General features: G+C 37.5%; 1 protein-coding gene across 2 annotated transcripts in view; it reads left to right on the top strand.

The window, feature by feature from the left end:
• KIAA0825 (KIAA0825 ortholog) overlaps positions 1-26,571 on the top strand; it is a 446,146-nt gene that overhangs the window by 162,627 nt on the left and 256,948 nt on the right. For both annotated transcript variants that reach the window (XM_064274127.1, XM_023547725.2), the window contains exon 15: positions 12,865-13,044. In XM_064274127.1, the coding sequence (XP_064130197.1) occupies positions 12,865-13,044 (180 nt within the window). The remainder of the gene's footprint in view (positions 1-12,864; positions 13,045-26,571) is intronic.

Below are 26,571 nucleotides of genomic sequence, written 5' to 3'. Positions count from 1 at the left end.
GTGAAATTCCTGGGAGCCATCATTAACCTCAATAGTGGCTAATTTTAACAGGACATTTCATAACAAAGTGCCTAAAGACAGTCAAGAAACAGATCTAAAATAAAATTCTAGCTAAAGGAGTGCTACCACTACCAAGCAATGGTTCACTTAAAATGAATGAATGAATTCAAATTCTCTTATAGTTAATATTTTCCTGATCTTTGGGGGCAATGTGAGGCATATTATGGCTGATGCTTGTTGTTTTCTTGTGATGAGTGTGCATATGCATGTGTGTTATTTTGTTTTATAAATGTGACCAAAGTGCCGTTTTGTGACTGTCTTGAAGAGGCAACCTAAGGTAAAAATATACTCCCACTTGGTATCTTTAGCACCGAACACTGGTGTCATGGGCTGCTCTTGCTAGTGACGACATCCGCACTACAGGATTCAGATTTATTCAATCTTTTTTTCTTCTCTGGATTTGTGCTGTTCTTGGTAAGAAGAGTAGAACCATATTGGTTTGTTTTTACCCTAGTCCTTTCCAACTAATGATCGTGTCTTAGAATGATGGGGGACTACCCTAGAGGTATCAGTGGGCTCCATAGTTATTACAATGCCAGAAACTATCACCTTCTAAGATATTCTGAGTCTCCATGAGGGTGGGTGGTGGTGGTGGTAAGGGATTATTATGTACAGTAAGGCTTCTTGACTTTAAAGTATACAACCAAACCACCTGGGGATCTTGTTAAAACTGCAGATTCCCACCCAATGGGTCTGAAGTGAGCCTGAGTTTCTGCATTTCTAACAAGGTTCCAGATGCTGCTGCTGGTCCTTGGACCACTTTTTTAGTAGAAAGGAAATAGAATACGTGTTTGTTACTGTAGAAAGCAAAATAATTTGAGTCTGAGGCTTGTCCTTGTAACATAGGCTTCAAGTGAGACTTAATTTACTTAAGAATATTTATAAGCCATTTTATCAGGAAGGTCACAGCATGAATGATTCAGTGTAAAAGCATGATATTATTAAAATATAGATCTGATTAAGTCATTCCCCTGCTAAAAACCATTAGTGACTGACCACTGCTTAGAAGGTAAGCACATTAACCCTTGAGACATCAGCAATGCTTTGCATGCTCTGGCTATGGCCAACTCATCTAGCTCATCTTGTCCTGCTCTCCCTCAGATTAGCATGCTTCAACACAGGGTCATGCATACTGTAGTCTAGGTTGTGCCTCATAAATTTACATACTTTAACAGCAATGTTCCTGCAGAAGTGTTTTGAGGAAAGAGACAGCTGTTCCAACACCAGTGACCTTTCAATTAATTCTCTCTTATGCCAAATGCCTTCTGTTACAGATCGAACTGTATCCCACAAAATATGTTTTAAATCCTAACCTCTATGCCTGTGGTTATAATCCCATTTGGATGGGTTGTCTTTGTTATGTTAACGAGCAGGATTAGTGTAGGGCATATCTTCAGTCAATCTCTTTTGAGATAGAAAAGAGATTAAACAAGTGAGCAGAAACAGAGATGGGTGAAGAGAGATGCCAAGCCACACGAAGATCGCCCAGGAGAAGAAGCTCAAAGAGACCAGGACATTCATTCCTCCAGAGCCAACAGAGAAAGAAAGCCCTCCCCTAAAGCTGGAACCCTGAATTTGGACTGCTAATCTCCGAAGCTGTGAGAAAATAAATTTCTATTTGTTAAAGCCACCGATTTGTGGTATCTCTGATATAGCAGTGCTGGATAAGTAAGATACCTTCCTAATGTATTTTTTTCCATTCTGTTTGCCTGGTAACTTAGTCATCTTTTGGGGTAACTAGTTCTTTCTGGGAAGTCTTCTCTGATCCTCCTAGTGGTCCTTCCTTTTATACCACTTGTCACAATGTTAAGCACCTTCTTCATTGACATAATTATGTACTGAATGTTTGTCTGGCCACTGTGAGTTCCAGGAGGGCAAGAATAGCATTTGGTTTGCTCACCATTGTATCTCCAGCAACTGGCCTTGTTCTGGGCACTTCAGATGTATACTGAGCTCCTAGGACTTGAGGGCATTCTCAAAAAGTGTTTAATGGATGGATGGATGGATGGACGGGCAGACGGACGGACAGACGGATGGAAGAAGGCCAATTAAATTTCCATGACAATGACTCTTCTGTTTCATTCATTAGCTTTATGACCTCTCTAAGCTTCAGTATCCTCATTTCCAAATGGGGTAGTGATATTGACTCTTTTGTTTATTTTGAGGTTTAAAAGAAGAAATGAACATAAAACACCTAGGGCATTGTTGTTAGGTCCTGTCAAATCAGTTCTGACTCATAGCCACGCTATGTGCAATAGAATGGAACATTACCTGTTCCCGCACCATCCTCACAATCATTGCTATACTTGGGCCCATTGTTGCAGCCACTGTTATCAATCCATCTCGAGGGTCTTCCTCTTTTTCGTGGACCCTCTACTTTACCAAGCATGATGTCTTTTTCCAGAGACTAGTCCCTCCTGATAATATAGCCAAAGTACATGAGACAAAGTCTCACCAGCCTCGCTTCCTAGGAGCATTTTGGCTGCACTTCTTCCAGGACAGGTAGGTACTTAATTTATATGAGATTTTTTGTTTTTTTCATATTGAATGTTTAGAAAAATATGCCTATGCATTTTTCTTCCCTGATACTCCTGTGCCCTCTATGCAATGGCCTCTGTCTCTGCTTCTCAGTAGCTCTCCCCTCCATTTAAACATAGATTTAACATAAAGGAATTGTTTCCCAGGAGATGGTGTTTCCACTTTGACACCTGTGTGCCTGCAAATGTGTTGACCTAGCAGCCTTTATGCGTGTGAAGATGAGAACTGGGCCAAACAAATACTCTTAAGCTCTCTATTATAATAATCCTTGAGAATTTTTACATATAGATTTGGAGATTGGCCGTATGAATTTTGCTATGCTGCTTCACGTACGCAGAATCAAATCTTTTCCAGCTTGATAATGGCAGAAATATTTTATATTCTATTTCTTCATGACACATAGAAAATGTCTAATATGACTATAGGAACATGTGTCTTCTTTCATAGTTAATATGCTTCAAGAATTAACATATAAAATGGGCATTATATTACAAGTGATGCTATTACCTTGAATTTACATAGATAGCATCTTTTTTCTAAGCAACTCAAAGTGATTTAACATATTTTCTCATTTATAACCCTTGGACTATTAGGACCATTTTGCAAATGAGGAAACTTACACACAGAAAATTGGGTGAATTGCCCACTTGAAGTGTAAAGTGGTACTTGTTAGAAGAAAGAAGAGCCATTATTTTCTGAAAGTATATTGTTTTTAAATGAATTCTAAGATGAAAATATGAGACTTTGTGGAGAAGATCCTTCATAGAAATAAATGTTTTTCTGAATTAGTGTCTGAAAATATTCAGCTTCTTTATTTTATAAATAAGCTATCCAGTCAATTAACATTTAATAGACATCTACTATGTGCCAGGTACTTTTCTAGGCTGGAGATACAATGGTGAACATAACAAGTTGCCTTCATAAAGCTTATATTCTAGGGAATTTATTGCTCAGTAAAGTGGGGGAAGACAGACGTTATAGAAGTAAAACCAAACCAAAACTAAACGTGTTCCCTCAAGTCAATTCCGACTCACAGCAACCTTATAGGACAGAGTAGACTGCCCCATAGACTTTCCAAGGAGCTGCTGGTGGATTCAAACTGCTGACCTTTTTTTGTCAGTAGCCAAGCTCTTAACCACTGTGCCACCAGGGCTATATAAAAATTAGATAAGTTCAGCTACTAATAAGTACTCTAAAATGTTTTTATAAAACAGTGTGACTGATAGCAATCGAACAATTGGGTGATAAGGAATGACTGCTCTGAAGAGCTGAAACCTGTTTTTACTTACAAGTTATTTCAGAGTAGATCGAAGACGCCTGTTATGGATTGAATTGTGTCCCCCAAAAATATGTGTTGTAAGTCCTAAATCTCCATTCCGGTGGATGTAATCCCATTTGGGAATAGGGCTTTCTTTCCTAGGTTAATGAGACTATATCAGTGTAGGGTGTGTCTTGAACCAATCATCCCTGAGATATAAAATGATCGGATCAAGCAGAGTGATGTAAACGCAAATGGAGCGGAAGGTACATGCCACATGAAGATCGCCAAGGAACTGAGGAACAGAATCTGAAAAGAGACAAGGACCTTCCCTGGAGTGGACAGAGAAAGAAAGCCTTTCCCTAGAGCTAGTGCCCTGAATTTGTACTTCTAGCCTCCTAACTATGAGAAAATAAATCTGTTCTTTAAAGCCATCTATTTGTGGTGTTTCTATTATAGCAGCACTTAGAAACTAAGATAATGCCCTTATGTAGTATTAGATATTTGGACCATATGTACACTTTCTTCCAATATTCTAGAATAAGAACCAGCAAAATTTGTCTACGCAGGGGCAGATAGGAAATATTTTAGGCTTTCTAGGCCGTACTGGCCTTTATTGAAACTACTCAACTCTGCCACTGTAGCACGCAGACAGCTACAGAAAATACGTAGATGAATGAGTGTGGCTTTGTTTTGATTATTGAAATTTGAATTCCCATATAATTTTCATGTGTCGCTAACCGTATTCTACTTCTGATTTTTTCAACAATTTTAATATGTAAAAACCATTCTTAGCTGTGGGCCATATAAAAGCAGGTGGTGGGCTGAAATTGTCCTATAGGCTATACTTTGCTGACCCTTGTTCCAGAATATTGGTGCAGCACCTAGGCTCCCATAGTCCCTTTATCACTTGTCTGCATTGTGGTTACTAGGAAAGGAGACCTGCAGATAGCTCTAATATGGTACTTTTAATTTCTCTTCCAAGGTCTGAATAGACATTCCACTGGACAGATAGACTTGGCATCTGCGTACAGAAGGAATTTCCCTTTGATATAGCTTTAAGGAGCTTGGCTGCTAACCAAAAGGTCAGCAGTTCAAATCCACTAGCCGCTCCTTGGAAACCCTATAGGGCAGGTCTACTCTGTCCTATATGGTCACTATGAATTGGAATTGACTCAATGACAACGGGTTCTTTTTTCAATGCAATTCCACATTATGTGAATATCAAGGGAATTTGTGTTTATCGGGAAGCACACCTGGAACTCAAAAGATATATCTTACTCCCTAGAGCTGCCAACTGCAGAATAGTCTGTCTATGCTTTGTGGTCATCGTACTTTATGTGCAGTACCATGCTCTTTTCTTGGCATGACCTTTCTAAACGTATATTGCCCACTTAGGAGTCAAAACACAGAAGAGCAACCAAGATGTTAATACAGAAACCATAACAAGCTTTGCTTAAAGAAATTGAGTATGTCTAACATGGAAAGGAAAAAAGAAAGGAGGCTGGATTTTAAAACAAAGAACATTGTCATTGAGTTGATTCTGACTCATAGTAACCTTATACGCTAGGTGGCTATCTTCAAATTTTTTAAGTCTTCTTCTTAAAAAAAAAAAAGTTGTCCAATTCTGCAGATGGAGATTCTTGGGAAGAAGTAACAAGGAGATGGATTTTGGCTGTCAGTTGTGCGTCAGTCCGAAAACCTGAATTCTAATCCTTAACGATAACTGAAAGGAGCTCTAGTGGCTCAAGGGCTAAACACTTGGCTGCTAACCAAAATGTTGGCCGATTGAATCCACTGACTGGCTCTAAGGGAGAAAGACCTGGCGATCTGCTCCCATAAATATTGTTGTTGTTGTATGCTGTGGAGTCTATTCCTACTCATAGTGACCCCAAAGGACAGAGTAGAACTGCCCGTAGAGTTTCTTAGGCTGTAATCTTTACAGAAGCAGATCACTAGGTCTTTTCTCCTGAGGAGCTGCTGGTGAGTTCTAACCACTGACCTTTCAGTTAGCAGCCAAGTACTAGAAAACTCTATGGCACAGTTCTTCTTTGTCACATGGGGTCACTACGAGTAGAAAGTCGACTTGAAGGCGCCTAACAACATCAACAAATGATAATTGAAAATAACATTAAGAAGAACTCTGTGCTTTTCTTTATCCACTATAGAGACTAGCCTAAATTTCTATAGCCCTTTATGATAACAGTGTTCCGTATTGTTTTAAGTGCAAAACTGCCTGGTAAGTTGAGCAGTTTAGCGGAGAGGCTAGCTTCCTTGAGAGGTAGTAGGTATCCTACCACTGAAAGTGTTCGAAAAGAAGTTAGATCACCATTGTCTCAGATGCTAGAGGACTTTTTATGCATTCACTCAGCATTTATTGCACAAATATTGATTTATTTATTGACCAAATATTTATTGACTCCCCTGCAATGTATCTGCCAGCCATCTATTCTCATTATGTTTCTTTATCAGATTGTTAGAACTTGGTCTAATTCTGTGGCTTTAGAAGTCAACGTTTTAAAAGTCCTGTTATTACTGGGCTCTGTTATTCTTGCTAGTGCCTACTACTAGATCAAATCCTTCTTTGCTTCCCAAACAATTCAGTTGTGTTAAAATTAAATCCAACTTTGGTGACCTGATTAGTAGGCATTTCTTTTCCAGTTGGCAATCTCTTTATGCAGAATAGCCGTTTGTGTTTCTACCTCGCTTCCTTTTCCTTGGGACTGCTTGTAAACCTAGAAGGCTTAAGATTAATTTAAAGGTCTATTTGCAAACATTAGAGCCATAATTCCTAAATTTGGTTTAATAGAATATTAGTCCTGCTGGATGCAATGATAGAAAAGAGTTTCAAGGTCAAAAAAGTTTAGAAACTCTATATACTAAACTCCCTTCTTAGAAAGTCACAGGATTCATGAATAATTAAAGGCTTTGAGAAATCTTGCAGAAAACAACCATGTTTAACATTCTTAAAGACAACATTTTCAAAACATGTGTGTTACCTATTAACATCCCACAAAACACACTTTGGAAATCCTGCATTGTAAAAAGCTACCTCTCTGTGGAAGAACCTTGGTAGAATAGGTTCATACCAGCCAAAATGGTGTTTCTAAGAGGTTTGTCCTATCTACATCTATAAATATGTAGATACTACAAAATAATTTTTAAACACACTGAATTACTTGTGTATGCTATGTACAGTTTATCAGTTTTCAAGAAATTAGAACTAATTGTCTAGTTATAGATCTCTGCTCTCTTGAGTGTAACTATTTTCTTGATGGATTGTAAAGTACTTTTGTCTTTATTCACTAAATGTCAGCCTCTTTAAGATTCACTTTCTTCATTTGTTTAAAAAAAATGGAGATAATAATCCCCTCACAAAGTTTTTGTGAGGATCAGGATAAATGAGAAAGTTTATGCAAAACACTCAGCATAATGCTTAGGCCATTGTAGATATTCAAGGAACATCTGTTGCCATCTCACCATAACCATAGCCCTACTAGGGACTATGGGTATTCAAAAGAAGTAGAAATCTTATGTTTAATGTCTATTTGGGTACTGAGGAAAACATGAGATAAGATACAAATAAAACAAAATAAAATCCCCAAACCCGTTGCTGTCGATTCCGACTCATAGTAAACCTGTAGGACAGAGTAGAATTGCTCCATAGGGCTTCCAAGGAGCAGCTGGTGGATTTGAACTGCCGATCTTTTTTATTCACAGCCATAGCATGCTGTGGCTCTTAACCACTGTGCTTTAATTTGTATACAAGAATTTTTTTTTTTTTTTTACATGAAGCAAGAAAACAATTCCTAAGAAAAAAACTTGGGAAAAAGATTCACTGGAAAAAGTAATTCGTTTTGTCTTCATATTTTTAAGTTCCATTTCATGAGATTTTTTTTTTTTTTAATTTAAAAATTTGCCAAGATAAGCATGGTTGGAAGAAAAAAAATGTAATGTCATAATAATTATTGAAAACTTATAAATAAGTGTCAGGCCTTTATATCTATTGTTAGCCTTTTATACAATCAACTGCAAGATTACAACAACAATCTTCAAATCAAGTTTCAGTTTTTTTTTCTTGCTATTTATCATGGTGAGATAGGTTGTGATGTTTAAATTTAGTGCTTCCTTAAAACAATATTCATGCGTTATATCACCCCACTTTCCTAGGTATTAATTTATGAGCCTGATGCTTTAAGTCTCGAGTGCCTGTTTTATATGCTGCATTTTCTATTCTTGCACCTTCTATCCAGTATCTATGTCTAAAGTGAGACTTTCAGCCTCTTCCTTTTGGCTACCGATGGTCCTAGTACGCGGTTAAATTCAGCACTCCTGAGCACATGGCTCAATCTTCCACAACATTGCTGCCAAATCCATTTTAGTGACTCAGCAGGAGTTTGTCATTAATGACATCTTGTATAAAGTAAAAATTAGGTAAGCAGTCATGGAAAGAAAAGTGGTAGCATAACACGAATTTGTAAATCTTTGGTAGCAATAAACAGTTTCCTGGTGAGTTAGCGGTTGAGTTCCTTACCTTGACACTGCCCTTCCTTTGAATAGTGCCTTATATTTAAGGCACTGATACTTAAGGTGATCAACTAATGTTTCATCCAAACAGGAACACTTTTGAGAGAGAAAGAGGGTGCTATTAATAATTATGCCAGGACAACAGACATAAACCAGAACTATCCTGAGCAAACCAGGATGTATGGTCACTCCACTTACCCTTACATTGCTATAATAGTTACTTACATGTCTGTCATCCCTTTCCTGTCCAAATACACAGGCAGTGAATACTTGGAAGACATAGGACTCAGCATCTAGTAAAATAACTGGCATATAGTAATCAATCAATTGGTTAAAAGATGGGAATTTTATTGAAAGAGAACTTTCTAGACTGGTGAAATGGCAAAGACAAAGAAAAGGAGATGGGAAGGAACAGCAATTAAACCAATCTGGGTGGAACAAATGTTGGGGGTATTGGAATATGATTTGGGAAAAGATTGTGGAAACTTTTGATTGTTAGATAAAGGAATTTAAAATAATGTTGGAGAACAGGGGAAGATTTATATTCAATAGCTGACATGAAGGATAACCGATAGTTTTATGTAAGATGAGGTGGAGTAAGGAAAAGACCCAGAGAACTGCAGAAAATATTTGGGGGTGGGGTCGGGGGAGATGAATACCTAGACTAGGAATTTTTGCCGTCTAACATTTTGTGCTGGACAAAAAAGTCAAACCCCTTAATACTGCAAGTGACAGATACCACAGAACAGCCTGACTTAATCAAGAAGGGAAAAGTATCAGCTCAGCTTACATAAATTTACAGGCTTTGCTGGATCTGGGTTCTCAAGCAGTGTCATGTCATAACGAATCTTCTTCTCTCCATCTCTTGGTTCTCCCTTTTACTATATTGGATTCAGTCTCAGTCAAGTTCTCTGCAAGTGGTATCAAAATGGCTAGCATCAATTCTTTTTTGGTCTTCCTTATTCATTGTTCAGCTTTCACATGCATATGATTCAACTGAACATACCATCGCTTGGGTTAGGCACACCTTAGTCTTCAAGGTGACATCTTTGCCTTACAACACTTTAAAGAGATCTTTTGCAGCAGACTTGTCCGATGCAATGCGTCATTTGATTTCCTGACTGCTGCTTCTGTGGGTGTTGATCATGGATCCAAGTAAAATGAAATCCTTGACAACTTCAGTCTTTTCTCTGTTTATCATGATGTTGCTTATTGGTCCACTTGTGAGGATTTTTGTTTTCTTTATGTTGAGGTGTAATACATACTGAAGGCTGTGGTCTTTGATCTTCATCAGTAAGTGCTTCAAGTCCTCTTCACTTTCACCAAGCAAGGTTGTTAATGAGTCTTCCTCCAATCCTAATGCCCTGTTCTTCTTCATATAGTCCAGCTTCTCAAATTATTTGCTCAGCATACAGATTGAATAGGTATGGTGGAAGGATACAACCCTGACACACACCTTTCCTGACTTTAAACCACGCAGTATCTCCTTGTTCTGTCTGAACAACTGCCTCTTCATCTATGTACAGATTCCTCATGAGCACAATTAAGTGTTCTGAAATTCCCATTCTTCACAATGTTATCCACAATCTGTTATGATCCAGACAGTCAAATACCTTTGCATAGTCAATAAAACACAGGTAAACATCTTTCTGTTGTTCTTTGCTTTTAGCCAGAATCCGTGTGACATCACCAATGATATCCCTTGTTCCGTGTCCTCTTCTGAATCCAACCTGCATTTCTGGCAGTTCCCTGTTGATGCACTACTGCAGCTGCTTTTGAATGATCTTCAGCAAAATTTTACTTGCATGTGATATTAATGATATTGTTTGATAATCTCCACATTCAGTTGGGTCACCTTTCCTGGGTACAGCCATAAATATGGATCTCTTCCAGTTGGTTGGCCAGGTAGCTGTCTCCCAAATTTCTTGGCATAGACGAGTGAGCACTTCCAGCACTGCATCCATTTGTTGAAACATCTCAATTGGTATTCTGTCAATTCCTGGAGCCTTGTTTTTTGTCAAAGCCCTCAGTGCAGCTTGGACTTCTTCCTTCAGTACCATCGGTTCCTGATCACATGCTACCTCTTGAAATGGTTGAACATTGACCAATTCTTCTTGGTATAATGGCTCTGTGTATTCCTTCCATCTTCTTTTAATGCTTCCTGCATTGTTTAATATTTTCTCCATAGAAAATAAAGAAGAAATGATGAAGTAAAAGTACTGAATAGAAGATTTCAAAGGGCAGGTCATGAAGACAAAGTGTTATAATGACATGTGCAAAGAGCTGGAGATAGAAAACCAAAAGGGAAGAACACACTTGGCATTGCTCAAGCTAAAAGAACTAAAGAAAAAATTCAAGCCTAGAGTTGCAATAGTGCAGGGTTCTACAGGGAAAATATTAAATGACATGGGAAGCATCAATAGAAGATGGAATAGCAACCCTAGTGAAAAGAAAACACCTCTTTACCAGTGGCTCCAACAAAAGTCCTGAAGAAGGTCTTCATTGGTCACCTGCTCTTCCCTGAAATAATCACTCTTGAGACGGAGGCATCATGGTGCAATTGGCCAGATCTTGGTCATGTGTCCACCCCAGGTGATAGAGACAGGCTTACTCAAATCAAATAGATTAAGTGTGTATATATGTGTGGAGGAGTGGAGAGGTAGCTTGCCAAAGGAAAACCAATTTGTTTTAAAAAGAGAGACAAAGAAAATGGATATTAGAAATGCAGACCAATAAAAATCTTCTCCATAAAGCCTATGGCACTAGTTTTTAGTTTGCAGGTAACAATAAGCTCCTTTGATTACGAAAATCAAATAATAGAAATAAAATGATCACAATGAAGCATAAAAGCTATGAGCTTCTAAATGAGGAAAAGTAAAGAAATATACTCATCTCCCAATAATCCGGATTATATTTATTCAAGATTTTAAAATATAAGAGACAAGATCTGAGAATTGCTGTCATCTTTAATTCAATAAAGATTTTTGCATATTATATTGGATTATACTAATTATCCAAACAAAATAGAAATTAGTATTCCACTTAACCAGTCCATTCCATAAATGCAATACTTCAGGAACTTCTGATTACAGATTTTGAGGAAGGAAGTCAGAATGGAGCCAGGAAACAGTTTGAAAGAGGCAATTAAAATGGCCCCATTTTTATGGGAATTCTTTATGTAATTTCATTGATAAACGAAATGACAAACCTCTTCCCTCTGAAATGACAGTGTCTACGGATTTGAGATGTATTGCATTGGGTAAATCTGCTGTGAAAGACCTCTTTAAAAAAGTGTTAAAAAGTAAAAACATCACTTTGAGGACTAAGGTATGCCTGACCCAAGCCATGGTGTTTTCAACTGCCTCATATGCACGCGAAACCTGGACAATGAATAGGAAAGATCGAAGAAGAATTGACGTTTTTGAATTATGATGTTGGTGAAGAATATTGAATATTCTACGGACTGCCAAAAGAACAAACAAATCTGTTTGGAAGCAATACAGCCAGAATGCTCCTTAGATGTGAGGATGGTGAGATTTCATCTTACAGACTTTGGCCATGTTATCAGAAGGGACCAGTCCTTGAAGAAGGACATCATGCTTGGTAAAGCAGAGGGTAAGCGAAAAAGAGGAAGACCCTGAACTAGATGGATTGACACAGTGGATGCGACAATGAGCTCAAACATAGCAACTACCTTGAGGATGGTGAAGGACTGGGCAGTGTTTCATTCTGTTGTACATAGGGTTGCTATTGAGTTGGAACCGACTTGACGGCACCTAACAGCAACAACAACATGAGTTTGAGAAAAGTTTATAAATTTATTCAGAAAATTGAGAGTACAATTCTGAGAGTACTAGAAATGTGAATTTTCCACGAAACTTCTATTCTGGATAAATAAAGGGTGTAATGATTTTCAGAACTTGACATCCTAAAGAGAGATACAATGATTCAACTAGCTTTAAATAGGTTTTAGGTAAATAATAATAACTAAAGAAAACAATATATAGAGTTTAATTCTATTTATTTGCAAGCTATATATACATACATTCACCTATGCATATTTATATATAATATGAATGAAAGTCTCCACCAAAGTGACTATCACTGTTTGGTAGAATTTGGTACGATTTTAGTTTTCTTAGCTGTCTGGATTTTTTTAAGTTTCTGAAATGAACATGTATTACTTTTAAACAAGAAAAAAACAGAAGTTTTTTAAGAGGAAAAAAAGATTCTGTTGTACAAGGAAACTGGAATAGCCCTTTGTAGTGATATCATTGTGGTCCTTCTTACAATGTTTTTTTTTACGAATATCCTTGCGTATCTCAGAAACAATAGTGGGTTAGATGAATCATTGATCTGAAAGAATTTTTTTAATGTAAATATTCAAATATATTTCCACAGCATTATGCTAGGATCAGTGATAAAAATTAAATCAACAGTCATTAACACCTACCTTAATAAATCTTTTTATTCTTTTCAAGAATGTGCTTTTGGAGAACAAGTTTCTGATACAGAAAAGAATCTGAACCAAGGATCCGGCTTGATAGAAGCCATCTTTAACGTACTGTACCATTGCAATTTTTCTCCACAAACATTTGGAAATGTTTTTGTGAGCTACATAGAAGAAGAACAACTATGGGACTTTTTATATAACGTTCCAGGTATGAGTAATTTACTTCTTGTAAAAGAAGCATTTTTTAGATTCTTAAAATATGCCTTTACAGATGTTTTTAAAGTTTTATTGTTATCAGTTTTGCTGAATCCAGTGTTTATAGAACTTTAACTTCTATTTTTCAGCATCAAGGTTTCTGTTGGGAACTATTAACCATTACTTCCTTTCTAAATTTAGCATGGTTTGAGGTGAGGTGAGGGAAGATGTTGAGGGGAAAACTAATGCAGATTTTGTTATTTATTTTTATTATTGGGAAGCATTACATCATAAAATTGAATTTAATATTTAATTTAATATGCTTAATATAAATAAAAAAACAAAAACCAAACCCACTGCTGTAGAGTCGATTCCAACTCATAGCGCCCATATAGTGCAGAGTAGAACTGCCCCATAGGGTTTCCAAGGAGCACCTGGGGAATTCAAACTGCAGACCTTTTGGTTAGCAGTCATAGTTCTTAACCACTACACCACCAGGGTTTCCAATGAGCATATAAGGCATTAGTAAGATTTGAAAATGGTATTTTGTGATTCTTGGGTACATTTATTCAACAACTGATGGCCAAAACTACTGGCTAGTTTTCTTCAAAAGTATGGGTAATTTATTATTATGACTATGGTGCCTCTCTCTCTACAAGTCAAGCCTGTACTATCATTCCTCGGGTACAATATGTTTTCCCTGTCTGTATGTTCTTTTGCCCAGAGCTAGAGAGTAAGTTAAAGACAGAGTAGATTGTATACCTGAACAGAAGGTGTTGATGGGTGACCCTGTCATCAGGGACAGGTGTAAAGACTCTCACCTTAATATCCTGCCTTTAAGTCTTCATATTTAATGTTTTGGGAAGAGCAAAGGATAGGAAGTAAGGTTCGTTGTCATTAGCCTAATCATTCCGATTATTTGCATTTGACTCTGAACTTATGAGCTCCCCCTGCACTGCCTTGGAACCACTCTTTTCATGAAATATTTTCTTACTAATTGATGTCGAGTTGACTCTGACTTGTGATGACCCAATGTGTATCAGAGAAGAACTGTGCTCCATGTGGTTTTCAATGGACAATTTTTGGAAGCAGATCACTAAGCCTTTCTTCTGAGACACCTGTGATGGACTTGAACTGCCAACCTTTCTCTTAGCAGCTGAGCACACTAACTGTTTGCGCCACCCAGGAAATTTTTCCTAGGCTCTATATTAAAAAACAGCTAGCTCATAATAATGGGTTTCATACTCCCTGGACTTTTTTGGCTATCAGATATTAGTTGAATATCATTTCGAGTTATTTATTTTTTTTGCCCAGCTCGGAGTAGATGTTGAATACATGTTTCCTTTTCTTTCATTTTTTTTAATTAATTTTTTTATTCTGCTTTAAGTGAAAGTTTACAAATCAAGCCAGACTCTAATACAAAAATTTATATACACTTTGCTATATACTCCTAATTGCACACTCCTTCCTTCCACAGTCTCATTTAGCTTCCATTTGGCCAGCTTCTGACCCCCTCTACCCTCTCATCTCGCCTTCAGACAGGAGATGCCAACATAGTCTCATGTGTCTTCTTGATCCAAGAAGCTCATTCTTCACCAGTGTCATTTTCTGTCCTATTGTCCAGTCCAATCCCTGTCTGAAGAGTTGGTTTTGGGAATAGTTCCTGTCTTGGGCTTACAGAAGGTCTGGGGACCATGACCACTGGGGTGCTTCTAGTCTCAGTGAGACCATTAAGTCTGGTCTTTTTATGAGAATTTGGGGTCTGCATCCCACTGCTGTCCTGCTCCCTCAGGGGTTCTCTGTTGTGCTCCCTGTCAAGGGCAGTTGTAGCCGGGCACCACCTAGTTCTTCTGATCTCAGGCCGATGTAGTCTCTGGTTTATGTGGCCCTTTCTGTCTCTTGGGCTCATAATTACCTTGTGTCTTTGGTGTTCTTCATTCTCCTTTGGTCCAGGTGAGTTGAGACCAATTGATGCATCTTAGATGGCTGATTGCTAGCATTTAAGACTGCAGACACCACTCTCCAAAGTGGGGTGCAGTGTGTTTTCTTAATAGATTTTATTATGCCAATTGACTTAGATGTCCCCTGAAACCATGGTCCCTAAACCCTTGCCCCTGCTAGGCTGGCCTTTGAAGTGTTCATTCTATTCAGGAAACTGCTTTTGGTTTAGTCCAGTTGTGCTGACCTCTTCTGTACTGTGTGTTGTCTTTCCCTTCACCTAAAATAGTTCTTATCTACATCTACATTATCTACATTCCTCTCCCTAACTCCCTTCCTCCCTCCCTCCCCCCCATCTCATAACCATCAAAGAATATTTTCTTCTCTGTTTAAACTGCTTCTCCAATTATTATAATAGTGGCCTTGTACAATATGTGTACTTTTGCAACTGACTAATTTCACTCAGCATAATGCCTTCCAGGTTCCTCCATGTTATGAAATGTTTCACAGATTCATCACTGTTCTTTATCGATGTGTAGTATTCCATTGTGTGAATATACCATAATTTATTTATCCATTCATCCATTGATGAGCACCTTGGTTGCTTCCACCTTTTTGCTATTGTAAATAGTGCTGCAATGAACACGGGTATACATATATCTGTTTGTGTAAAGGCTCTTATTTCTCTAGGATATACTCCAAGGAGTGGGATTGCTGGATGGTATGGTAGTTCTATTTTCAGCTTTTTAAGGAAGTGCCAAATCGATTTCCAAAGTGGTTGTACCATTTTACATTCCCACCAGCAGTGTGTAAGTGTTCCAGTCTCTCCACAACTTCTCCAACATTTATTCTTTTGTGTTTTTTGGATTAATGCCAGTCTTGTTGGAATGAGACGGAATCTCATTGTAGTTTTGATTTGCGTTTCTCTAATGGCTAAAGATCATGAGGATTTCCTCATGTATCTGTTAGCTACCTGAATGTCTTCTTTAGTGAAGTGCCTGTTCATATCTTTTGCCCATTTTTTAATTGGGTTATTTGTCTTTTTGTAGTTGAGTTTTTGCAGTATCATGTAGATTTTAGAGATCAGGAGCTGACTGGAAATGTGATAGATAAAAACTTTTTCCACTCTGTAGGTAATCTTCTTACTCTTTTGGTGAAGTCTTTGGATGAGCATAGATGTTTGATTTTTAGGAGCTCCCAATTATCTAGTTTCTTTTCTGCATTGTTAGTAATGTTTTGTATACTGTTTATTCCATGTTTTAGGGCTCCTAACGTTGTCCTTATTTGTTCTTCCATGATCTTGTTTTAGATTTTATATATAGGTCTTTGATGCATTTTGAATTAGTTTTTGTGCATGGTGTGAGGTGTGGGTCTTGTTTAATTTTTTGCAGATGGATATCCAGTTATGCCAGCACCATTTGTTAAAAAGACTGTCTTTTCCCCATTTAACTGGCTTTGGGCCTTTGTCAATATCACCTGCTCACATATGGATAGACTTATGTCTGGATTCTCATTTCTTTTCCATTATTCTATGTATCTGTTGTTGTACTAGTACCAGGCTGCTTTGACTACAGTGGCGGTATAATAGGTTCTAAAATCAGGTAGAGTGAAACCTCCCACTTTGTTCTTCTTTTTCAGTAATACTTTGCTTATCCAGTGCCTTTTTCCCACCCATATGAAGTGGCGATTTGCTTCTCCATCTTATTAAAAAATGTCATTGGAATTTGAATCGGAATTGCATTGTATCTATAGATCGCTTTTGGTAGAATAGACATTTTTACAATGTTAAGTCTTCCTATCCATGAACAAGGTGTTTTTCCACTTAGCTAGGTCTCTTTTGGTTTCTTGCGGTAGTGTTTTGTAGTTTTCTTTGTATAAGTCTTTTACATCTCTGATAAGATTTATTCCTAAGTATTTCATTTTTGGGGGAGCTATTGTAAATGGCATTGATTTGGTGATTTCTTCCTTGATGTTCTTTTTGTTGGTGTAGAGGAATCCAACCAATTTTTGTATGTTTATCTTGTATCCTGATACTCTGCTGAACTCTTCTGTTACTTTCAGTAGTTTTCTTGAGGATTCTTGAGTGTTTTCTGTGCATAAGATCATGTCATTTGCAAATAGAGATACTCTTACTTCTTCCTTGCCAATATGGATGCCCTTTATTTCTTTATCTAGCCTAATTGCACTGACTAGGACCTCAGCACAATGTTGAATAAGAATGGTGATAAAGAGCATCCTTGTCTGGTTCCTGATCTCAAGGGGAATGCTTTCAGACTCTCTTCATCTAGGATGATGTTGGCTATTGGGTTTGTATACACAGCCTTTATTATGTTGAGGAATTTCCCTTCTATTTCTATTTTGCTGAGAGTTTTTATCACAAATGGGTTTTGAACTTTATCAAATGTGTTTTCTGCATCAATTGATAAAATCATGTGATTCTTGTCTTTTGTTTTATTTATATGGTGGATTACATTAATTGTTTTTCTAATGTTGAACCATCCCTGCATACCTGGTATGAATCCCACTTGGTCATGGTGAATTATTTTTTTGATATGTTGTTGAATTCCATTGGCTAGAATTTTGTTGAGGATTTTTGCATCTAAGTTCATGAGGGATATAGGTTTGTAATTTTCTTTGTTTGTGGTGTCTTTACGTGGCTTTGGTATCAGGGATATACCCAGATATGGTGGCTTCATAAAACAAGTTTGAGAGTATTCCGTCCTTTTCTGTGCTCTGAAATGCCTTTAGTAGTAGTGGTGTTAACTCTTCTCTGAAAGTTTGGTATAACTCTGCAGTGAAGCCATCTGGGCCAGGGCTTTTTTCTGTTGGGAGTTTTTTGATTATCTTTTCAACCTCTTCTTTTGTTATGGGTCTATTTAGTTGTTCTACCTCTGTGTTAATTTAGGTAAATAGTGTGTTTCTAGGAATTCATTCATTTCTTCTAGGTTTTCAAATTTGTTGGAGTACAATTTTTCACAGTAATCTGATATGATTCTTTTAATTTCAGTTGGGTCTGTTGTAATATCACACATCTCATTTCTTATTCTGGTTATTTGCTTCCTCTCCTGTTTTTCTTTTGTCAGTTTGGCCATGGTTTATCAATTGTGTTAATTTTTTCAAAAATTCGGCTTGTCGTCTTGTTAATTCTTTCAATTGTTTTTCTGTTTTCTATTTCATTTAATTTTGCTCTAATTTTTATTATTTGTTTTCTTCTGGTGCCTGATGATTTCTTTTGTTGCTCTCTTTCTATTTGTTCAAGTTGTAGGAATAATTCTTTGATTTTGGCCCTTTCTTCTTTTTGTATGTGTGCATTTATTGATATAAATTGACCTCTTAAGCACTGCTTTCGCTGTGTCCCAAAGGTTCTGATACGAAGTGTATTCTTTCTAATTGGATTCTATGAAATTCTTTATTCCATCCTTAATGTCTTCCATAACCCAGTCTTTTTTGAGCAGGGTATTGTTCAGTTTCCAAGTGTGTGATTTCTTTTCCCTGCTTTTTCTGTTATTGATTTCTACTTTTATGGCCTTATGGTCAGAGAAGATGCTTTGTAATATTCCAATGCTTTGGATTCTGCTAAGGCTTGCTTTATGACCTAATATGTGGTCTATTCTAGAGAATGTTCCATCTGCACTAGAAAAGAAAGTATACTTGACTGCTGCTGAGTGGAGTGTTTTGTATGTCTATAAGGTCAAGTTGATTGATTGTGGCATTTAGAGCTTCCGTGTCTTTATTGAGCTTCTTTCTGAATGTCCTGTCCTTCGCCAAAAGTGGCATGTCGAAGTCTCCTACTATAATTGTGGAGCTATCTATGTCACTTTTCAATGTTGTTACAGTTTGTTTTATGTATCTTACAACCCTGTACTTGGGTGCATAAATATTTAATATAGTATAGCCTCCTGGTATATTGTGCCTTTAATCATTATGTAGTGTCCTTCCATATCCTTTGTGGTGGATTTAACTTTAAAGTCTATTTTGCCAGAAATTAATATTGCCACTTCTGCTCTTTTTTGATTGCTGTTTCCTTGATATATTTTTTCCATCCTTTGAGCTTTAGTTTATTTGTGTCCCTAAGTCTAAAGTGTGTCTCTTGTAGGCAGCATATAGGCGGATCATTTTTTTAATCCATTCTGCCACTCTCTGTCTCTTTAGTGGTGCATTTAATCCATTTACATTCAGCATAATTATGGATAGATATGAATTTAGTGCCATCATTTTGATGTCTTTTTTTGTGTGTTATTGACAGTTTCTTTTTCCCACTGAATTTTTTGTGCTGAGTAGTTTATATATTGTCTTTCCTCCTTCTTTGTTGTTGTTGATTTTGTTTCTGCTGAGTCTCTATTTTTTCTTGTATTTTATTTTGATGTGTAGGATAGTTTGTCTCCTTTGTGGTTACCTTAATATTTACTTCTATTTTTCTAAATTTAAACATAACTTTTATTTATTTGTAACACCTGGTCTTCCTGTCCGTGTGAATGATCTATGAATATATTTCTTAGTCCCTCTTTATTCTTTAATGTTGTCTTCCTTTACATGATAATATCGCTGTTTCCCTGTTTTGAGCATTTTTTATCTTGATTTATTTTTGTGATTTCCCTGGCTGGGTTGACATCTGATTGCTCTGTCCATTGTTTTAGTTATGGGTTGATACCTGGTATTATTGATTTTCTAACAAAGAACTCCGTTTAGTATTTCTTGGAGTTTTGTTTGGTTTTTATGAATTCCCTAAACTTCTGTTTATCTGGAAATGTCCTAATTTCACCTTCACATTTGAGAGACATTTTGCTGGATATATGATTCTTGGCTGGCAATTTTTTTCCTTCGATTTTTAATACAAGTCTTCCCATTGCCTTCTTGCCTGCATGGTTTCTGCCAAGTAGTCCAAGCTTATTCTTATTGGCTTTACTTTGTAGGTGACTTTTTGTTTATCCCTAGCTGCTCTTAAAATTCTCTTTTTATCTTTGGTTTTGGCAAGTTTGATTATAATATGTGTTGGTGACTTTCTTTTAAAATCTACCTTATGTGGAGTTCGATGAGCACCTTGGATAGCTATCTTCTCATCTTTCACAATATCAGGGAAGTTTTCTGCCAACAAATCTTCAACAATTCTCTCTGTATTTTCTGTTATCCCTCCCTGTTCTGGTACTTCAATCTCTCGTAGGTTATTTCTCTTGTTAGAGTCCCACATGATTCTTAAGGTTTCTTCATTTTTTTTAATTCTCTTATCTGATTTTTCTTCAGATATATTGGTGCCAAGTGCTTTATCTTCAAGTTCATAAATTCTGCCTTCCGCTTGCTCAATTCTGCTCCTGTGACTTTCTACTGAGTTGTCTACTCCTGTAATTTTATTGTTAATCTTCTGAATTTCTGATTGCTGTCTATCTATGGATTTTTCCAGCTTATTAAATTTTTCATTATGTTCCTGAATAACCTTTTTAATTTATTCAACTGCTTTATCTGCGTGTTCCTTTGTCTTGTTCTGCATGTTGCCTGATTTCCTTTCTGATGTCTTAAGGGGTTCTGTATATTAATCTTTTGTATTCTGCATCTGGTAATTCCAGAAATGTGCTTTCATGTAGAAGATCCCTTTATTCTTTGTTCTGAGAGCTTGTTGAAGCAATTATGGTCTGTTTCTTTGTGTGATTTGATGTTGGCTGTTGTCTCCAAGCCATCTATAAGTTATTGTATTAGTTTATTTTATTTTTGCTTACTCTATCCTAGCTTCTTGCTTTGTTTTGTTTTGATATGCCCAGATGGGTTGCTTGAGTGAGCTAGCTTGGTTATTTTTGCCTTTGAAGCTCTTATGACCTGTCACCAGATGGCTAGTGCTATTATCAGGTATATCAGTCTAGGAGTCCATTTACTTTTGTTGTATGGATTCAGCACAGGTGTCCAGGTAGCTGCTTATCAAGTTTGTGGTAAAGGCTCTGTCCTAAAGTCTTAGAGGGGCAGGTGTGATTGGTGTAAGTACCAGTATCTTGTTGCAGCAGGGAGTCATGCTCTGAATAAGGCAGGGGGCTGAGAATTGTCCCCCAAGTGTCTCTGAGGAAAGCACATCCCTCTTCCCTAGATCATACAGGTGGGTGGGTTCTGCAGATGGACCATCGGCACCCGATGCTTTTGGTCGTAAGGACTGGGAGGTACCAGTTAACCTTGGACCCCTGTCGCAGGTGGCTGGGTGACATGAATGGAGCCACCAGTCCTTAGTCCCCTGATGTGGGTAGGTGAGGAACCTGTTTAGTAGGCAAAGCGGTGTCAAACATCACACACCCACCTCTCCACCGTATAGCTGAAACAATTGTTGTCTGCCAACAAGGGCCTACTCTCCTGAAATAGGCTCACACAGGTCCATGCAGGGGTAAAAGATACTACGAGTCCAAGGACCATTTATGCCTGGACAGGAGCCACTTCTGTCCTGAGCTCCTCAGGTTAGTGGAGCTGGCAAATTATCTTTTCCCTCAGCTGAGAATTTATTCCTTCTCCAAGGCCAGAAGGATGGCTCTAGGTGCTCAACAGGGAAATCATCAGATGCTGAAGCCAGCTTGGGGGCAGGGGGTATGGTAAAATATACACAAGTACTTAACTTTTGCTGAAAGCGCCATTCTTCTGTGGTCCTAGAGATGTGTGTGAGCTGTGTGCCTGGCTGCTTCTCCCTGCAGAAACTGCAGCCAAATGCTAGTACCAGCCTGCCGCAACTGATCTAGGTAATGGCGCCTGAGGGCTCTGGGAGATTCAGGTCCGCTTACTCCTCTCTGCTTCTGAACTGTCTCTTCCTCCTCCTGCTGCTCAGTTCATTTTCAGACTTTGCCTTTGATGTTCAGGGCTCCTAGCTTGTCATAAATATACTCATTTCGCTTGTTTTTCAGGTCTTTGTTGTAAGAGGGCTCACCAGACGTGTCCGTCTATTCCACCATCTTGGCCCCATCTCTCCATTTTGAATTATTTTAAAGCCATTATATTTCATCTTTTCTTAGGCATTACCCCTGTAAAGTGGCTATGAGAACATTATATATGGTTTAAAAAATCTTAACATATCTACTTAAAGATGCTGTAATAATTATCTCCTTTTTAAGTTTTATCTCATAGTTAACATGTATTCCCTCATTGCTTCCCATTTACCTAAAGGTGGGACAATTATCTAGTTTAAAAGATGGAAATGGAAGCTTACCAGGTTTCTGATACAGACTTTATTGAGCTGAAAGAAAATCAACCTTTAAATCCCTCCACGCCTGCTGTTTTTATTTGTTTCTGGAGAAGAGCTGAATTCTCTCATACAAGTATAAACAATCAGTGACCTGCCATGCTTCAAACAGTATTTATCCTTCAACTATTAAGTTCTTGAGACAATTTTGACATTCAGCACAAAACTGTACTAAAAATGACCTAGAAGATATGAGCTGCTGACAAGAGAAAGCAAAACTGCTGCTTGTTCCTAATTTGTCTTCTCTTCATCTATGCATTGAGCAAACCTTCCTTCACTACCACAATATCTGCATTTTATCATAAAATACACCTACTGCTCACTTATCAACTATCTCATTAACTGACATTTTCACTTATGACAATGGTAAAAAAATCTACTGTCTTGACTATTTTGCTTATTAATGACATATATCTGGCAGTAACGAATGCCAAGTTCTGAAGTGAGAGTAACGCCAGTGGTGATAGTTAAGGTCATTTGTCAACTGTGCTGAGCTATGGTTCTCAGTGGTTTGGCGGGTAAGCAATGATGTAATTTGGCAGTTATGTAATGATGTAACATGGCAGTTATGTAATGATGTAACTTGGAAGTTATGTATTGATATAGTCACTCTCCATTTTGTGATCCGATGTGGTCATCCTTCAGTTTTATACAACATCAATTTTCACATAATGACCTGGTCTTTGGAACCTAACCATGTCAATAAGTGAGGTGTGTGTATATATGGTTCAGTAAATATAATTAACCTACCCAAATCAATTGAAGTAAATTATTTGAAAACCTTACTGGGATGTTTTCCCTCTGCTGCAACATTGTCAATGATTTCAACATATCTTATCTATAACACATCACATATGTATCATTTCAGGGTCGAAAAGCTAGGATAAACATTCAGTATCCTCATCTTGGACCAAGCAGCATATTGTTTTGTTACACATAAGGTCATTATGAGTTGGAGCCTACTTGACAGCACCTAACAACAACAATCCTCATCCTGTTGCAGAGGAAACCAAGCCCTGAGATGTTAAGAGACTTGTCGAAGGTTGTATACCAATTTAAGTTGTAGAATCAGAACTAAAAGCCAGATTGCCTGACTCATACAAAAAAAAAAAAAAAAAACCGTTGCCATCAAGCTGATTCTGACTCATATCAATGGTATAATAGGCTATGTCATTTCTCTTTCTTTTTTTTTCAATTGGACTACACTTTTTGAGACACTTTTTGAACATACAAAGTCAGTAATAAAATATATAATCTAATATTACAATTAGAAATCCAACACATAACTCCTTTGGATGGACATAAATTGTGAGGGGTGGGGGAACAAGAGGGAATATAACCATTAAAAAAAGATTATGTAAGAGAAATTGTGTGTGGGGCAAGGGGAAGGGGTGAGGGGAGAGAGTACATGGGAACTCTCTGTACTTTCTGCCCAACTTTTCTGTAAAGGTAAAACTGTTCTAATATATAAAGTGTATTGAGAAAAAGATTATAAAAAGTAGGAATACAAAAAAATAATTAAGTTGGGGACCTAGTTTGGGTATTTCAAATGCCAGAACACTCCATAAGAAATAGAGTTGATAGCAGTCATTGTAGGCCTATGTCTTCAAAATAGCCCAAGTGATCATTGGTTGGACAAGTAAAAATATCAAAGCATAAATTACCTCAACTGTTCTTAGTCACTATATATATTTTTGACTCTCTTGTTCTTTTAAGAGAGAAAAAAGTCTTTAAGCACACCCCGATTTTAAGACAGTGATAAATCTTACCCAAAATGTCTAGTATGACATTACAGCAATATACCAAAGCAGTATTTTCCACTTGCCTCCCCATGGCATTGGCCTTAATTTTTTTTTTTTTCTGAATTGCTCTACAGAACTTTCTCATAAGCTTTAAGAAGAAAATTATCAATATCATAACAAAATTTCCCAAATAAACTTTGAACTCCAAAATTTCCATTTTGGTTCTCTCCTTAGCTTCATAAAGGCCTTTAAAGAGAGCTCTTTAGAATGCCTATGATATGCTGTTGTTGGTAGGTGCCATCAAGTTGGTTCTGACTCATAGCAAACCTGTGTACAACAAAATGAAACATTGCCAGGTCCTGTGCCATCCTCACATTTATTGTTATGCTTGAGCCCACTGTTGCAGCCACTCTGTCAATATGTCTCATTGACGGTCTTCCTCTTACTCACTCCCTACTTTACCAAGCGTGATATCCTTCTCCAGGGAGTGGTCCCTCCTGAAATCATGTCCAAATTATGAGACATGAAGTCTCACCATCCTTCTAAGGAGCATTCAGGCTGTAGTTCTTCCAAGACAGATTTGTTTGTTCTTCTGGCAGTCCATGGTGTATTCAATATTCCTCATCAACACCATAATTCAAAAGCATCAATTCTTCCATTACCTTCCATATTCATTGTGCAGCCTTTGCGTGCTTATGAGGCAATTGAAAACACCATGGCTTGGGTCAGGCACACCTTAGTCTTCAAGGTGACATCTTTGCTTCTTAACACTTTTAAGAGGTCTTTTGCAGCAGATTTGCCCAATGCGATGTGTCATTTGATTTTTTGACTGCTTTTTCCATGGGCATTGATTGTGGATCCAAGTAAAATGAAATCCTTGGCAACCTCAATCTTTTCTCTGTTTATCATGATGTTGCCTATTGGTCCAGTTGTGAGGACTTTTTGTTTTCTTTATGTTGAGGTGTAATCCGTACTGAAGGCTGTAGACTTTGACCTTTATCATAAGTGCTTTAAGTCTTCTTCCCTTTCAGCAAGCAAGGTTGTGTCATTTGCATAACTCAGGTTGTTAATGAGTTTTCCTCCAATCCAGATGTTGCATTCTTCTTCATATAGTTCAGCTCCTTAGATTATTTGCTCAGCATACAGACTGCATAAGTATGGTGGAAGGATACAACCCTGATGCACACCTTTCTTGACTTTAAATCATGCAGTATCCCCTTGTATTCTAACGATTGCCTCTTGGTCTGTGCACAGGTTCCTCATGAGCACAATTAAGTGTTCTGGAACTCCCATTCTTTGCAACATTATCCATAATTTGTTATGATCCACACAATCAATGCCTTTGCATAGTCAATAAAACACAAACATCTTTCTGGTATTCTCTTTTTTCAGCCAAGATTCATCTGACATCAGCAATTATATCCCTCGTTCCGTGTCCTCTTCTGAATTCGGTTTGAATTTCTGGCAGTTCCCTGTCAATGTACTGCTGCAACTGCTTTTGCATGATCTTTAGCAAAATTTTACTTGTGTGTGATATTAATGATATTGTTCAGTAATTTCTGCATTCCGTTGAGTCACTTTTCTTTGGAATTGGCACATATATGGATCTCTTCCAGTCAGTTGGCCAGGAGGCTGTCTTTCAAATTTCTTAGCGTAGATGAGTTAGCACTTCCAGCATTGCATCTCTTTGTTGAAGCATCTCAATTGGTATTCCATCAATTCCTGGAGCTTTATTTTTCCCCAGTGCATTCAGTGCAGCTCAGACTTCTTCCTTCAGTGCCATAGGTTCTTGATCATATGTTACCTTCTGAAATGGCTAAATGTCAACCAATTCTTTTTGGTACAGTGAGTCTGTGTATTCCTTCCATCTTCTTTTGATACCTTCTGCATTGTTTAATATTTTCCCTGTAGAATTTTCACTATTGCAACTCAAGGCTTGCATTTTTTTCCTCAGTTCTTTCAGCTTGAGAAATGCCAAGTGTGTTCTTCCTTTTTGGTTTTCTAACTCCAGATCTTTGCACATTTTGTTGTAATACTTTACCTTCTCAAGTCGCCCTTTGAAATCTTCTGTTCAGCTCTTTTACATTATTATTTCTTCCTTTCGCTTTAGCTACTCTACATTCAGAAGCAAGTTTCAAAGTCTCTTCTGACATCCATTTTAGCTTTTCTTTCTTTCCTGTCATTTTAATGACTTCTTGCTTTCTTCATGTGTGATGTCCTTGGTGTCATTCCACAAGTCGTCTGGTCTTTGTTCATTGGTTTTCAATGTGTCAAATCTATTCCTGAGATGATCTCTAAATTCAGGTTGGATATACTCTGGGTTGTACTTTGGCTCTCATGGACTTGTTCTAATTTTCTTCTTTATCTTCAACTTGAACTTGCATGTGGGCAATTGATGGTCTGTTTTGCAGTCAGCACCTGGCGTTGTTCTGACTGATGTTATTGAGCATTTTTATCATCTCTTTCCACAGATGTAGTCAATTTGATTCCTGTGTATTCCATCTGGCAAGGTCCATGTGTATAGTCCCTGTCTTTGTTGTTGTAAAAGGTATTTGCAATGAAGAAATTGTTGGTCTTGCAAAATTCTATCATGCAATTTCCAGCATCGTTCCTGTTGCCGAGGCCATTATTTCCCAAGTACAGATCCTTGTTTGTTTCC

The sequence above is a fragment of the Loxodonta africana genome, chromosome 2, assembly GCF_030014295.1.
Source record: "Loxodonta africana isolate mLoxAfr1 chromosome 2, mLoxAfr1.hap2, whole genome shotgun sequence".
In the NCBI taxonomy this organism is placed as follows: Eukaryota; Metazoa; Chordata; class Mammalia; order Proboscidea; family Elephantidae; genus Loxodonta; species Loxodonta africana.
This window is presented reverse-complemented; position numbering and strand designations above follow the sequence as displayed.